The sequence below is a fragment of the Drosophila santomea genome, chromosome 3R (assembly GCF_016746245.2).
Source record: "Drosophila santomea strain STO CAGO 1482 chromosome 3R, Prin_Dsan_1.1, whole genome shotgun sequence".
Taxonomy (NCBI): Eukaryota; Metazoa; Arthropoda; class Insecta; order Diptera; family Drosophilidae; genus Drosophila; species Drosophila santomea.
Window position 1 is genome coordinate 13,681,786 of NC_053019.2, and position 15,818 is coordinate 13,697,603.

General features: G+C 43.4%; 1 protein-coding gene across 1 annotated transcript; it reads right to left on the reverse strand.

The window, feature by feature from the left end:
* Positions 1-11,792: 11,792 nt before the first annotated feature.
* Positions 11,793-12,780, reverse strand: LOC120454024. The gene is made up of 3 exons (XM_039639014.1): positions 12,687-12,780; positions 12,087-12,247; positions 11,793-11,922 (listed from the first exon to the last, which is right to left on the reverse strand). Exons 1-3 carry the CDS (start codon positions 12,778-12,780, stop codon positions 11,860-11,862), a joined length of 318 nt encoding a protein of 105 aa, XP_039494948.1. The 3' UTR covers positions 11,793-11,859.
* Between the last annotated feature and the right edge of the window lie 3,038 nt (positions 12,781-15,818).

Here is a 15,818-nt window from a genome sequence, read left to right on the forward strand (position 1 = left end):
AGAGAACGCTATAGTCGAGTTCCCCGACTATCTGATACCCGTTACTCAGCTAGTAGAAGTGCAGGTTTGTGGGCGTTAGAGTGGGCGTGGCAAAAAGTTTTTTGGCAAATCGATAGAAATTTAGACGACTAATACAAAAATGAAAAAATATCTAAACATTTTTCAAAAGTGTGGGCGTGGCAGCTTTGGGCGGTTTGTGGGCGTTAGAGTGGGCGTGGCAAAACGGTTTTTGGCAAATTGATAGAAATTTACAAGACCAATACAAAAATGAAAAAATATCAAAACATTTTTCAAAAGTGTGGGCGTGGCAGTATTGGGCGGTTTGTGGGCGTTAGAGTGGGCGTGGCAACATGAATCGACAAACTTGCGCTGCGTCTATGTCTCTGGAGTCTGTATGCCCAATCTAAACTTTCTAGCTTTTGTAGTTCCTGAGATCTTAGCGTTCATACGGACGGACAGACAGACAGACGGACAGACGGACAGACGGACAGACAGACGGACGGACAGACGGACATGGCCAGATCGACTCGACTATTGATCCTGATCAAGAATATATATACTTTATATGGTCGGAAACGCTTCCTTCTGCCTGTTACATACTTTTCAACGAATCTAGTATACCCTTTTACTCTACGAGTAACGGGTATAACTATGAGGTATACTGGTATCGCTCTTGGATTTTTGATTTTCTACACATTTACACTAAATAAGTATTCACTTCACTTCCAAGTGCCCTTGCTTTTTGGTCTTTTGGCCAGCAAATCGCTTATACTAAACAACATAGACTCCCGGCTAGATTTGTACTTCCCACTCAAACGAGAAATCCTCTTCAAAATTGTTCGATAGCAATCAGTTTGGATGAGTACTTCTATCTTTCAACGATCCCATCCCGAGCGATTCCGATGAATTTGTGGTTTTCCTAAGCGGCATTAAGCTCAACCTTTGGCCGTTTCACGAATTTAATATCCGTCATTCTTTCCCCTTTAAAAATCGAGCACGTGTAGCCCCGTCGGCCGTTTTTTCCCATTTTTTCCGCCGGATTTCTGGTTTTTGGGGGTGGGATCACCCGCAGTGCTGCCGGCAACATCCAACTCGTTACCAGAAAGCTAAACCGTGCAAAATCAAATAAAAAGCTATGGTAATTGGCTGTCGGTTGTAAAATTTTACAATCATTTTCCAGCGTGGCGTTGCGTTCGGATGCATTAGTATGGTTTTACCCATTTTGTGGTTAAAACTAGGGAAAGTTTGTTTTTGACAAACTAAAGCGAATGCGAATGCGACTGGTAATGTGCGTGTGTGTGCGTGCGTGAAAATATATATTATGCGGCACATAAATGCGCATTAACAGGCGTTGCAGGCACAAGGACTCGCGCTCACAACCGCACTCACACCTATACTACAGAGCAGTGGACAGTGCCAATATCAATATCCGTGGGTCTGATTAAAATGAAATATGAACATTAACCGCATTTGTTTAAATATACATCGAAACCGCACACACTGCGTGCAAACAACACTCACACCACGGCAAATACTACACTATTGGTCCAAAGGCTTAACTAGGGGAATGCGGCTATTTGGTTGCGTTGAGATAATAGACAAACACACAAAACTGCGGACAAGAACATTTAATAATGAAATTGAATTTACAATTATTTTTGTTTTTGTTTGCCAACACGCACACACACTCACACTCGCACTCGCACTCACGTAGCCGGGCTCAAACAATGCATTGTCATTGCAATGACCGTTGTTTGTGTGTATGTGCGAGTGTGTGAGTGTGTATAGATTTTCAGGATGTGCGAGTATGTGGGCGGAATAAATATTTGATTTGCATTTAAAGCTGCATACATCAAAGCAACTTCGGCCCCACCATCAGCATCGGTTTATGGTTAAAATTTAATTAAAATCCCTTTGTTGCCCTTGCTGCGGTGACCAATTACATAATAATTAATGCTAGATTAATGCTGCCAACTCCTAGCCGAGAACAATGCAATCAATCTTCATGGCTGATGCCGCGAAATAAAGTAATCCAATGCTCAATTAACACAGACAGTAAAATCTTAAGTAATTGCAATAAAACAGACTACCCCTCGAGTACATATTTTATAAAGTCCCTTCTTCTTTGTTTTTTTTTTTTTTGTTTTTTGCGCCGAAGAGGCGCGAGTCTTGCACAAAAAAAAGCCTTGGGAAAATGCCATAAAATCAACGCCAAGGCAGCGACAGGATGACGACGAGGTAAGTCAGCCAGGACTTTCTGGCTGAAGAGTCAAAGCGCCTTTCCATCCCCCATTTGGCCCCCATCGCCAGTTGGCCAAAATGAAGAGCTTTCACATGTCTGGCACATAAAAATGGAGCGTTGTTAAACGCACCGCTGGGAAAACGCGGAAAAGCGGAAGAAGACGCCCCCGGAAACCGGAAGAAAACGGTGGCGCAAATGTCGCGGCCCAACTTGCTGGTGTCAGTATCTAAACCAAAAAAAAAAAGAGATGAGAAAAACAAGCAGCAGCAGCAGCAGCAGCAGCGGCATCACATCAGCAACAGCGGCATCAAAAATTGCTTATGTTTTCATAAAATGAAGCGCAAACAATTTTTTGACTGAAAAGCATAATAAAAACAACAAAATTCCGCACAAAAACAAGGGGTCGTGTGCCGCTGCTAAGCAAAAGTACTCACTCCATTGTTTCTTTTGAGAGGCTGTAATCTGATTTTATTATAATTTTGATTTTGCTTTCTTTTCATAAATTTTATAACAAACCCAGGTCGTATGCAACCAAAAAATGGAGCGAATGAATGTGGGCTGCATAAAAAATTCGTTAAATTATCAACAAGGAGAATTGGCCTCAAATAAAAACACAACATGCGCGTGCCACCCAAAAACCACGAGCAATAATCATAATAGCAACAACACTGCGGTCGCCTCCTGAGGTTAACTAAGGTTAGGGGCTGCTGTTATTGGGGGGTGATCCAGGTGGCTGAGGGGGCGGTGGTAGGCGGTGGTAGGCGGTGGGCGTTCGAGGAATAGGAGGCGGGGCCCGGCGGCATTGTCTTCCTGATTCCTGTTTCCCAACATTTTTGGCTGCTGCCAAGCAGGCGTAAAATAATAAACGCGAAATAAAGTGGAAGCCCACAAACAGGAACCCACACACACAAACTTAGATGCCCACACACATGTGGTAACTACACTGAAGCAAAAGCATGTACACAATTACAGACTAAACAAACTTGAAAGCGGCATGAAGATTAAACTCATTTACAACTGAGCCTGAAAAAAAGGGATTTAAACATGATAGTTAACTACTTTTTTTTATTAATATAAAATGTTATCAAAAGTGGAACCAAAAGATTTAGTAAAATATAGTAGAATCATTGATAATAATAATTAATTGGCTATATTAAGCAAAAACATGTATTCTTTTTTTTTTCAAATTTATCAAAGCAACAAATAATCGCATTTTATTTTACATAATAGTTGGATTGGTTAGTATTTAGAATATAAAATGGTTTGTAGTTTTAATACTATTATTATCACACCATACAAAATATTAATCTAATGCATATTTTTTGTGAAATTACAGATATGGTTGTTATATGTAATCGAAGTGAGCACAGTTTTTTCCGCGTGTATACATGTGTGCGACTTACTAAGCCAAGGATTCACGTGGAGCCAAGATGGCGACTGGAGCCTTGGTCCTTGGTCCTTGGTCCTTTGGCAACTGTCGGCGTCACTGTTTCTTTGGCCTGCCCAACGAAGCGTTTACACTGATTTTCGCTTTCAGTCAATTTTAAAGACAACTTGAAGCCGCATAACCAACCAGCACCATCAGCAGCCGAGGCAGCAGCCCATTTCCCTGCTGCTACATTTTTAATGAGATTAAAATAGGCTCACACAGTGCCAACAACACGGAAACAACAAGCAACTTTCACACTCACACACACTCACACTCATTCGGGGATTCAAAGGTGCATGTGTGAGTGTGCGTACATTATGGCAATTTGGGGACATGTACAGGATTTTTTCGAGCCCACATTTTAAAGAGTTGCCTAAAAGGTTTAAGAGATTTGAGGCTGCCGCTCATTTGTCCTGATGGCCTGATGTCCTGATGGGCGGCGACCTTATGCAGCGACCACCTTCGCAGCCCGCCAACAGCCTCCATGTCCTCCCGGCCACTCATTAATCTACAACGCATTAATTTCTCCGCCGCAAAATCCAATCTAAATTACATAAATCAACAAGCCGTAACGAAGGCTGCTTGGGTGGAGCCCTCGAATGTCCTTCGTCATCGCATTCGGCGTACTGCCACCCCCTACATTTGCCCACTCCCACTGCCTTTGCCGTAATTGGGTCACTTGTATGCGAAAAAGCAGCGAACTGTTGCATGCAAAGTACATGCAACATGGGGCATGGGGCATGGGGCATGGGGCACGGGGCAGGAATTGCGATGCAATCTAACAGCTACTTTGTCAAGCGACAGCAGCAGCTGCAACAGAAATGGCAGCAAGGGATTGCAACTAGCACCACTGCTGCAGCCATATTACGATTGGGAGATTCGATTCGAGTCACCCCAAGCCTGCCAGCATCACCATTCCCCATCCAACTGCAACCAACTCCCCGCCAGATTTCAGATTTGTGTGGCCTAATTAATTAATTGAAATTCATGAATTGCACATGCGACTGTCGCTTGAAGAATGGCAGACGCGGCAGCACTCAGCCGGGCGTTTAATTCGAGCTGACAACGATGCCACAGCCGATGCTGCATATTAATTGCAATCAAAGCTCAATGGGCAGCGGCGTTTAAAACTAAAGGGAATCGAAATGGGGAAAAACGGGTGGAAAAACTGGCAGCAGGGGCAGAAAACTGAAACGCGCTGCGAAAGCCGCTTAGGCACTCGGGCGTATTTTAATTTATTAATGGGAACTCATCGAACCGCTGCGTTTTTTCTCCCACTCCCAACTCCGGATCCCAGTTCCAATTTAAATCCATACCTACAAATCCAAGGCGGCCGTTTTGACCTACTGCCGATACCGCTCACCTGCGGCTTATCTGAGCGACGCGTAATTTTGATTATTAAGTGCCACTTAATTTAGTGGGCGTGTGCGCTGGGGGCCATCAAATTCCCAGGCCACAATCCAAAACCGATTCGGAATATTGAAATTGAAATTGTCAATGTGCTGCGACAACGGCGGTGGATTTGGCTTTAGCTTTGGCTTCACCTTAAACCAAACGAACTAGTTGCCAACCGACGTGGGGATTGATATCTGGATCTGGTTTTTCGACCATTTTCCCCCCGTGTTGGTCATTTGGGAAAAGGCCGGTAGCCGTCTTAGCCATTGATTAAGAAATTCATGATATATTTGCCTGAGATAAGACCACGGGCGAAAGGTTTTCATTTTGGATTCAATGCGAGTGGGCAAGAAAAAGTAAGTCCATCAAATATTTACATATTCCACATGCCGAAAAACCGAAAAGCCGAAATGCCAGTTAAACGTGGGCAGGATCGAGGCACATTAATCACGTTGAAAAAATAATGTTGAGGTAGGAGAATAATGCTGAAATTGATATGCAGCCACGACTGCTAAAAATATCAAAAATTAATTTACCCCTCCGCCCGCTTTTCAAAAGGCAAAAACTTTTCTGCCAGCAAATTACTCAACTCGACTCAAGTTGCGGTTCTCAAGTGCATAATTAAGAGCAGTTTAGGTGGATGTTTTCGACTCTTGATGTATGGTGGAAGGAACAAAGGAGGATACAGCCATTTTTAAAAATGTATTTCCAATTGGAAATAATTCAAAATAGATTTATTAACAATTCCTACTCTTTGAGTAAGCCTATTTTGATAAGGAAATAAGGACAAACTTTAAAACAACACTCCAACTTTCTATTCCTACAAAGCTTACATAAGTCCACAGAAAGGGGTTAAGGAAACGGCATAGGGCTATCAAATGTTGGCCCAGTCAATTGGAAATGTTTCAAAACATTTTGGACCGACTTAGTATTCCCCAAGCGCAGCCAAACATTTAAGTTTACGTAGGAATTTCGAACTCGCCGCTCTCTCTTGTACCGTTAACAGTGGCGAATATCGTAGGTTTTAAGAGCGTGCCAAGTTTAAGAGCGTGCGCGTTCGAGTTCGAAAAGTCACGAAGCAGAGTGGCTTTGATTTCAAGGGAACACGGCCTGCTCGTTTTCGGTTTCGGTGAGCCCTGCGATACTCAGATACTGAGATACTCCAACGCGCACATATAGATATATTTGTATGGGTCGACATGTGCGAAAATCGCGGATGTAGGCCAATGGGTAGACGACGACGAGAACGACAGCGACGACAAATACACGAGCAACACAAGAGCGCGGCATAGTATGCCACACAAATGCTGAATAGTTGCGGAAGGTTATGAATTTCCGTGAGAAATTACTACAAGTAATATGTGAGTGTTGTATGGGCATGTGGATGTGCTTGGCGTTGGGTATGGGGAAGGGTATGGTTATGGGTATGGGGATGGGGATGGGGTTGGGTATGAGGGGCTGGGACTCGGATTGCGATTGGGATTGGGGTGTGTGGGCCCTAGGGCTATATGGCTATATGGGCATAGCTACATAGATGCACATGTACGGTATGTTGGTAGGACTCGCTCGTGTGTGGCCACGTGAGGCGTTATTCGCCAGTGAGTTTGCTCATGTGTGCAGGCCGATAACAATGTTGCACTTGCTAATGCATTAATTTTAATGCACTTTCGGCTCGACTCGAGTTGAAACTAGTTAGCCAGCTCTGCTAGCTCTGCTCACTTAATTACTTGAATGCACCGCAAACTCACCAAGTCACGGGGCTATCCATCTTCCTTCCGATACGCCTTATCCCTTAAATGAATAGAATAATGCAATGTATATATACTATATATATGGATGGATAGAAGTGTAATGCTCATGCACCGAATGAAGCGCCATTATCGCTTTTGTCTTGAGAGAAGAGAAAGGGAAAGGATGGGGAGGGGAGGGAAGGGAAGGGACAGCGGAACCGGATCCCGAGGCAATGGCTAAAGAATCCTTTGCTCCTTTTGCCGCCTGACACTTTTGTGACATTGTGCAAATGAATAATTGTGCTTTTCTTTGCTTTGCTGGCGACCACAACAACTGCACATCCGTTCCACATCGCTCGCTCAATGTCTCATCATCATTATTATCATCCTCATGGCCGGGGTCATCATCGCGTTCATTGTCGTCCCAGTTGGCGAAAAGGCACGTTGCTCATCCGCCGTGTGGACTATCGCCAATGCCTTCGCCATCATCATCCTGTTCATCACCATCAGAGGGCCGGAATGTCCTGTTCCTGGCCAGCCTGCTCAGCCATCGCCGTCCGACCGCAACAAAACAAGCAGCTAAACAGTCGCTTAGCCCGGCCAGCCTGACTACTGACCCCTTTTCAATGGACATCGCTTGGATTTAGCCCTGTCTCCACGTGGACACTCGGAAAAAAAACAACGACACGTCGCATGGCAAACTATGAACAATTTCATTCATACTTAATATTCATGCATAACTAAAATTGCAGTTATAGGCAGTCAAACATTTATTAAGTTGCTGTTAGTTTGTTAATAAAATTCTCACTTTAAAAAAATATATTCAGCTTATTAATCTCTTTCTAATAACTTATATATTTGCATATTAATTTTACATATAATAGGTATTTATTATTAGTTACTCTGTAACTCATTGATTGTAATAGAATATTTTATATTTAGTTATTTAAAGCTCTATTTTTATTACAAGCGAATAGTGACTTAAAATGGTCTAAACTATTGATCCTTAAATAGGTCGATTTCTCTCTCAGTGCACTCTTGCCACTTGGCCAACGTTCGGCGTCCGAGTCGCCACTGTTTGCCATTCATTTTGTTTCTGTTTGCGCTTTGATTGACGGAGAGCTGTTCGATGTGCGATGGTGAGCTGAAAGCTGGGGATCCTCGCGCTGCATGTCCTTGCGCTTGTCCTTTCGGAAAACCAATGCCATTGCGCTGCCCCAGCATTATTAATGATTTTTCCAAAGTTTTCGCAACATTTTATGCTACATCTTCTGGCCCGTTGGGCTCTCCTCTTTCTCTGCTTCTGTATTTTGTGTCCTTCTGGTCTCTTGGTCTTCTGGTCTATTGGTGTTGTTGCCAATGTTGTTGCTGGCGTATTGTTGATTGTTCTTTTATCTCGTCTCCTTCAATTTCGTTGCGTTATATGGCTGTGTTCCATTTGACTTTCGGTTTTGAATTTCCGCCAGCTCCCACGGGTTCATTTCCCGCCAGCTTCAGCTCCATCTGCCCGATTTGGTAGCTTCTGTTTCGGCTACTGTTTCCGATTCAGATTCTGTTGCTGGCTCGGTGTTTGGCCAACGTATTACGCTTATTTGCCCGGTTTCGGTTTCGGTTTCCCCCGGACAACATGGCTGCCGCTCTTTGCATCCTTGCTGTTGCAACTTCCGTTTCCGGATTTTTTTCAACCCGGCGTCCGTCCGCTCATCCACCAGCCATTTCCTCCTAGATAAATACTTGTCAATCAGTTATTAATTGCTTTTCAAATTTATTGAATTTGTGGTTGCTTGCAATTTGGCTTTGCTTTCTTTTCCATCGTTTTTGTGGTCCTTGATGATTGGCAGAAAATGTTGGAAGCTCCTTCTCTTTTTTGGTTTTTTTTTTTTGTTTTCAGCTGGCTGCATTTTGTGTATGTCAAGCCAAGGTTCATTAAGCTAAATTTTTCAGCAATTTGCAAGCAAACCAAGTCCATTCGATGGCATTCTGTATTTTCAGCAATAAAGGCCAGACAAAGCCTGGCTAAAAGAGTGCTGCGTAGTGGAAATTGAATGGCACATGAGGCAATTCAAGTATCCAAATGCACAAAGTAAAAAGATATTGGTACAATAATTGATTGAGACCAAAGTGCTCCATGGAGCAACATAATTGATCGTTCTAAACAATGGATTGCCAAAGGGCTAAATTGATGTAAAATTGTGGTTGCATTTTGCCACTTTGTCCTTTAAGCCCAAAAATACTTCAATTTGATTTTTAGCCCAAAAGAAATGAGTTGCACTTTTTTTTTGCATCTAGCTCACATTCACCGCTTTCTCATTTGGCATGTAAATATGTAAAGCAATTTGCCACTCTGCCAGCCATTTGTTTGGCTGCCTTTCAGTTCGCAGGCATTTGCCGTTTTTGATGGCGCTCGTTAATTGCATTTTCCTTGGCCAGGTGATAGACAAGCCGCGAAGTGAAGTGACTGCAACTCCGGTTCCAGAGGTTTCCCAGTTTTCCCAGCTTCCCTGCTTTCCCAGTTTCCCGATGCGAACTGATGTGATGCTATGTGATGTGATGTGATCTGATGTGTTGCTGTGCGATGTGCAATGCAATGCGATGCGATGTGATGCGGCGAGGACAAGGACAAGACATTCGGATGTGTCAGTTGCGACAGTTAGAACAAAGCGATATTTAACCAAGGTGACAGGTGGATGGTGGCTATAATGGTTGGCGGGTATATGGGTTGGTTGGTGTATGTTGGGGAGGGGGGCAGAAACCGGAACAGTGCGCCTGAAATGTATGTGGCCGCAGAAGAACAACAAACACCGAAGCGACAACAACGAAATGCAATTAGCAAATAGATGTGGCCGTGTGATGCGATGCCTTGCCTCCTTCTTCCTCTCGCTGTGGCTCCTTTGGAGCTTCTGTGTTTTATTGAATCCACTGCTATGTTTAATAAAATGCACACAAAATTGTTTTTAAAAACAAGTCTGCCATGCAGTCGCAACAATATGTTCCACATTTTATGCTCTGAAGTAGTCTGCCAGAGCAACAACAGCAACATATGCATGCAATGGACTCTGCGCCTCACTAACTTCAATTGCTGGTGGCAAGAGCCTCATGCACCATGTAGAATAGAAAGCCACAACTTTCCCATAGTCACCCCCCCATATACCCCATATAAATGTATGTATATATAGTGTGTGTATATAGCCCATGGTTTGTCTTGCTTTTGTTTCGCCTTTTATGGCAGCTAAAACGCAGGCATCATATGCAGATGGCCTCGTTGCTGCAGCAGTTGCTGCTGTTGCATCTGTGTAGTTGCTGTTCGCGCATCTGCAACATCTTGTTGAGCTGTCAAAATATGCTTGTTAACAACATTTGTTGCACCGCAGTAACAGCAACAGGAACAACAACATGCTGCATGCGGCATGCAGCAACAGTCACACCAACAACACCAACAATGCAAACACAGAGAGCCCAGTCTAAAGACTAAACGCTGAAGACTAAACACTGAAGACTAAACACTGAAGACTGAAGACTAAAAACTAAAGCCGGCGCGAGTGGTGCAGCTGCATTTGGCCTAAACATGTTTGCTGAAGCTGATGCCACCCATTTAATTTCTGACAGCTAGAAATTTTTAGTTTAAAAGCGACAAAAATAATCATGGAAATTGCCGTTTTTCCAGCTTTATCTCGGGGTAAACTTTCCATAAATAGCCAAACGATGGAGGCGGAGCAGCAGGAGATGTGTAGGGGCCATGTAGACGCCTTGGGCGTGCGTTTGTCTAATAGATCAGCATCAGCGGCTACAGAAGGCGAGCTGCAGAGCTCAAATGTGTTTTCAGGCCATTTATCATCTGCTGCCCGCTGTCTGCAATTTCAGCCGCGTTCATGTTGCACCAACAACTGGAACGGCATCAGCAGCAACAGCAACAGCAACTGCAACTGCAACAACATCAGCTAAAAAACTAAGCTGCAGCCGAAAGCCTCGGCTTGAAATTCGAGCAGCGTGCGCGCACAAGGTGTCTACTTTTCAACGCCCCAGCCTCTGAGAAGTGCAGACCGAGAACCAAACCCACTTGCAACTCCTTGGCGAAAGCAACCAGCCGAGAGCAACCACCACCACTGCTGCTGGTCAGCCTGGCCCAGAGTCTGCCTCATTTACACACTAAAATTATTCCGCATAAATCATCTCAGAGTTGCGTGATTTTTAGACGGCCTTTTAGCGTCTCCCGAATGTCACTTAAAATGTGGCACATTAAAGCGAGCACACAGAGCGAGCAGAAGGATGCCGGGAATACCGAGGGCTGTTTCAACACCAGATACGAGCATAAATCAAAATTAAATAACAGCAAATGAACTGCTCTTGCCGGGCGGCTTTTGTGTAATGGAAACCCTTGTTTGTTTCAACGAGGAAAATTTAAACATTGAACAAGCAAAAGTTCAGAGTCCAACACTCGAGTAAATATTAAAATGAAGATGGCTTGGCAAGGGCAGGTAAGGAGTGTAAAGAGTTTCATGTGTCCAGAGGTATCACTTTGACAGAATTGTAATTGGAATAAATGCTGTATTTCAAATATTTATTTCCAAGCCCTACCACCACTGCAGACGACAGTAGGTGTTGCAAGTTCAAATTTATTTATGCTTTTAATACGGCTCCTGGTGAATGTGAAAAGCCCTCTTCACTTTCTCCAATGATGTTGAAATTCCCCCTTGATTTTCGTCAGATGTCTCACTGGAATTTTTGGCAACTCATAGCGCTTTAGCTTTGGCAGCTGAGAGCTTTAAATAAAATACACAAGAACAGAACTCAAGCAGACTCGAGCTGTCAAGATTGAGGCTAAACTTTTTATTTTTATTATGTCCCAGCATCTGTTGCCTTGGCGCGACTGGAGAAAGGCGCACTTAATACATAATTCGTGTACACATTATAATTAAAGGCGATGCCGCACGCGGCCATAACATTTTGGTTATGGGCCCAAACAAAAAGCTACCAACTGATTTAGCAGATCAAAGCCCACACATATACACAATCGCACACTCCCACACTCGCACACACTCTCATGAAGGCACTTTGAAGTTGATTTACTTCAACTTGGAGTTGGCGTTCGCGGGAATCACATCTTTGAGTTCGCAGCACAAATGATACTTTGTTGATGTGTTGCCAGGGGAGAAATACAAATATACGGCGCATTACATATGTGAATAAAGAAAAAGGCAAGAAAGGCGAAATTTCATTAGAATCAGAGCCCCATTCGACGGGTTATTGTTCTTCCCAGACACTTTTATTGGCCTGCATCCCCGCAACTTACGCCTTCGTTCTTCGGCTTGCAGCGGGCCCTCTGCAGGAATCGCATTATCGCAGGCGGCATGTGCTCCTTGTACATCGCATAGTGGCGCAGGACGAGGCGGCAGGAACTGAAGTGCACGCAGCGTCCTTCGCTCTTCTCGGGCGTCTGGCAGCTGGCGCCAACTGCAGCACAAAGGATAATGGGGCACAATCGCAGGCACAGGGATAAATATCAGAGAATAAGTGTAACATAAATTAGCTATCAGTTATCAGTTGCATGATTCATATTTTATATATTATTATTTTGTATATTAGGGCTTTCTAAAGCTTTTCCCTTAAAAGCAAAAAACAGGCGTGCTTACAATAAATATACTTCATTAACATCGGGCATCCTTTCTTTATGTTTGCAAAACAAAGGCAAGAAATCTGTTGATTTGCTCATCCATTTGAGATTGTTATTTTTTGCATCAATGGCCAATTAAACTCCCACAAAATTTGAAAGAAGTTAGCTTCACAACAACAGGGTAATACAATATAACAAAGACATTTGCTTTTTTCATGTGCGTGCAGATGTACATTCTCGTATACTTGTATGTGCATATATCCATAATCAATGGCTTACGTGAGTGGCCGACTGCCGATGGCTGGAGGAGGAGCAGAAGATTCAGGAACAGGATGACGAAACCGAACGGAATCAATCGAGATGCGCGCCGCATTGTGAATTTACAATTTCGGAAGCAGTTGTTATGCCGCAGACTTTTTCCCGGAAAGATGACGATGGAATATGTTGTATGTTGTGGTATATGGCGCGTATTAAAGTCGCTTTAAGGTCTTAAGCGCTTTAAGCGCCAAAAACTCACTCCGACTGTGGATGGCGGAACCCAGACTGATTCTTGGACTGGGCTCCGAACTGGAATCGAGTCTGGTTCGCCGTTCTGGCAGCAGATTGTTGCTGAAGTAAACAGCTTGGGCTTGGGAAACTTTTGATAAGCGCGCATAGGAAATGATGGGCCAGGGGGCCAACGGGCCAACGGGCCAACGGAGGGGGGGAGGGGAACCTCTTATCGACGGCGTGCAAAACAAGAGGCCAAAAAATATGTACATAATATGTAAACAAAGCGCACCCACACCGAAAAAGAGAAAAAACGGGGCAGCTCCACAGCAGCCATAGCATCCACAGCATCCATGGCATCTATAAACACATGTTTGAGGCGGCGCGTACCAGTTTGAACTTATGCCTCATGCCTCATGGGCGCCTGCCGGGTTGCGTGGGGTTAAACGTTAACGTAGCTCTAACAACGAAAGCAAATGGAAATTTATTATACATTTACATGTAGATATATTGCAAAGTTCGAAATGAATTCTAGCAGCTGTGGACTCGCAGCGAAAACCCTAGAGTCGCCGCCATCATTCGTCTTTTCGGCTGGAAAACCACCAATATTTACACGGCGGGAAGTGATCTTGGGGATATCTAATAAATTTCATTTCGTTGACAGGAAACAAATATCAGAATGCCGAAGAATTTATTTTAAATGTTTAAGGAATCAGCAAATGCGGTATACAAGACTATGCGACTTGATTAAACTAAGCTTCAATTCTCTTTTATTTTGTGGCAATTCACTCCTGACACCAGTAAATTACTTTAGGAAGATTAATTGTGACTCTGAAATGGTCAAATCTATTGTGAAAATTAACAACAATTTTTAGGGAAACATTTTGTTAATAACTTTCAGTTAATTAGTTGCAGCCGGAAAACACATAACCACAGGCGATACATAAATGGGTAAGTGAGCATGAGCAGATCCATATTTTCTAAACAACTAAAGTACGAGTATATATCCTTTGTGGCTGTGTATCTGTCAAGATAGCCATATTCGGCTGAGATTGATGGAAAACAAGGCAAGACAGCAGGCCAGCACCTTGTAAGCCGCTTACCTGTTAGAATTTCACCCCAGCTCAAGAGCACATTGCACGCTCCTAATTAAGTAACCCGGGGCATGGTATTGTTCAATAAATACCAATTTATGCTGGCTTAGAGTTTGGCCCCGGCCTGCCTGCCCCGCTCTTGCCCTTTTGCCATTTTGGCCAAAATCACAGTCGAATTCAATTTTATTCAGCCCATGGTTGTGGCATATACACACACACATGTGTGTGCATGCAAGTAACATACATATAGTTCGCCTGCCAAAAGAGGAGATTTTAATAAAAATGTAAATTTTTTTAGTTGCCTTAGGGGTTCTTGGCGCTGGGAAAAAGCCAATAAAAAAGTATTGCTCGTTATGAACTTGGCGGCAGTTTTTGTAGCTGATACCCGCAGCATCCCCAACGCAATCCGACCAACTTGGCCAACACAATCACAATACACTTACACATACACATGGTGCACGCAACTGCCAACGAAAATATCATTTGGCCAGGTTAAAGTTTTCGGCTGTCTCCGAATGTCATGCCAATTGGCTCTTTTGCTCTCCCATCGCGTGCGTTTCGGAAGATTGCGGCTTTATCGAATTATAATTGCGGCCATAAAGAAAAGTTTTTATTTCGCTTTGAATTTTAAGTATTCCCAATTCTCCGAGTTGGTTTTTGCATTCCTTCTCGGAAGCTGGAAGGAGCAGCACTGCAATCTCATTTAAATATCCAGCTTTTTTCATTGTGGTAACAACCATTTGAGGACTTCATACACATCCAATCGTAGGTCCGAGTACCGAGAAATTCCAGTCTCATGTCTCAAGATGCACCATGCAATTGGCAGCCGGATGGAATACCTATATCACACATACACATTATGGATGCAAATAAAAAAATGATTACAAACGTAAACTTTCTCAAATACATAAAATGCACACCTAAAAATATGAACACTGTAATTTCTTGTATTTTGCAATAATTGAAAGATTTCCGTTTTCTAAATTCCAAACAAGGCGATTAATTTGATTTTTGTTTTGTATCGACGTTATAGCACCCATGCCCCTTTTGGAAGTGGGCATAAAGTAAGACAAATAATGATTGATTTAATGGACATCAAAGCATTATCGAATGCATTGCAAAACACTGGGCAAAGTGTTGACGGAGCCATTTGATGGCCCATAAAGTCAGCCACATCATTAAAAACCCTTTCCCGAGAGGGAAAATATTGACACTTGGACACCAAGCTGGCTAAATGTTTCGGGGGAGGGAATGGGAAATGGGAAAAGGGGAGAGGAGTGAGGGGTTAGGGGTGAGGAGAAGAAGGGTCCCCCATTTCAATTTGCTGCCAGTCACCCCCGCATCGATCACATGTGTAAACGTTTAAGTACGATATTTAGATATGTGTACGAAAACATGCCGGAAACCGAAGCATAAAAACCCGAAATGCGCATAATAAAAAGCCATCGTCATAGACTTCAGCTTCAACTCCAGCTGAATGGCTGAATGGCCCCATAACCATTGCCCATCCGACATATAGAGTCCATATACATATGCGTTCATGCATGCTGTATCCGAATCAGAAACTGAAACTGAACTGAAACCGAGAGCCGGCGTAGCCCTTTTACAGATGTGCGATAAAACAACGGGCTGGGCAACAAAAGGCATCGGAAAATATGAGAAACAAAGCATAAAATAAAATACTTCGGAACTTCGAGTTGACAATTTGAAGACGCCAATAAAGTTTCCTACGCTCACCCCACACCCCTTTCCATCGATTTTTGTTTTTGTTGTTGCATGCTGCTGATTACACTGGGAAAATTTAATGTCTGTCTTATAGAAATTAGAT

Coding starts and splice junctions, on each gene's coding strand:
- LOC120454024 (XM_039639014.1), bottom strand. CDS start 12,780: ATGCGGCGCGCATCTCGATTGATTCCGTTCGGTTTCGTCATCCTGTTC. Junction 12,248..12,686: donor ATCGGCAGTCGGCCACTCAC/GTAAGCCATTGA, acceptor TTTGTGCTGCAG/TTGGCGCCAGCTGCCAGACG. Junction 11,923..12,086: donor GCAAGCCGAAGAACGAAGGC/GTAAGTTGCGGG, acceptor ACATCAACAAAG/TATCATTTGTGCTGCGAACT.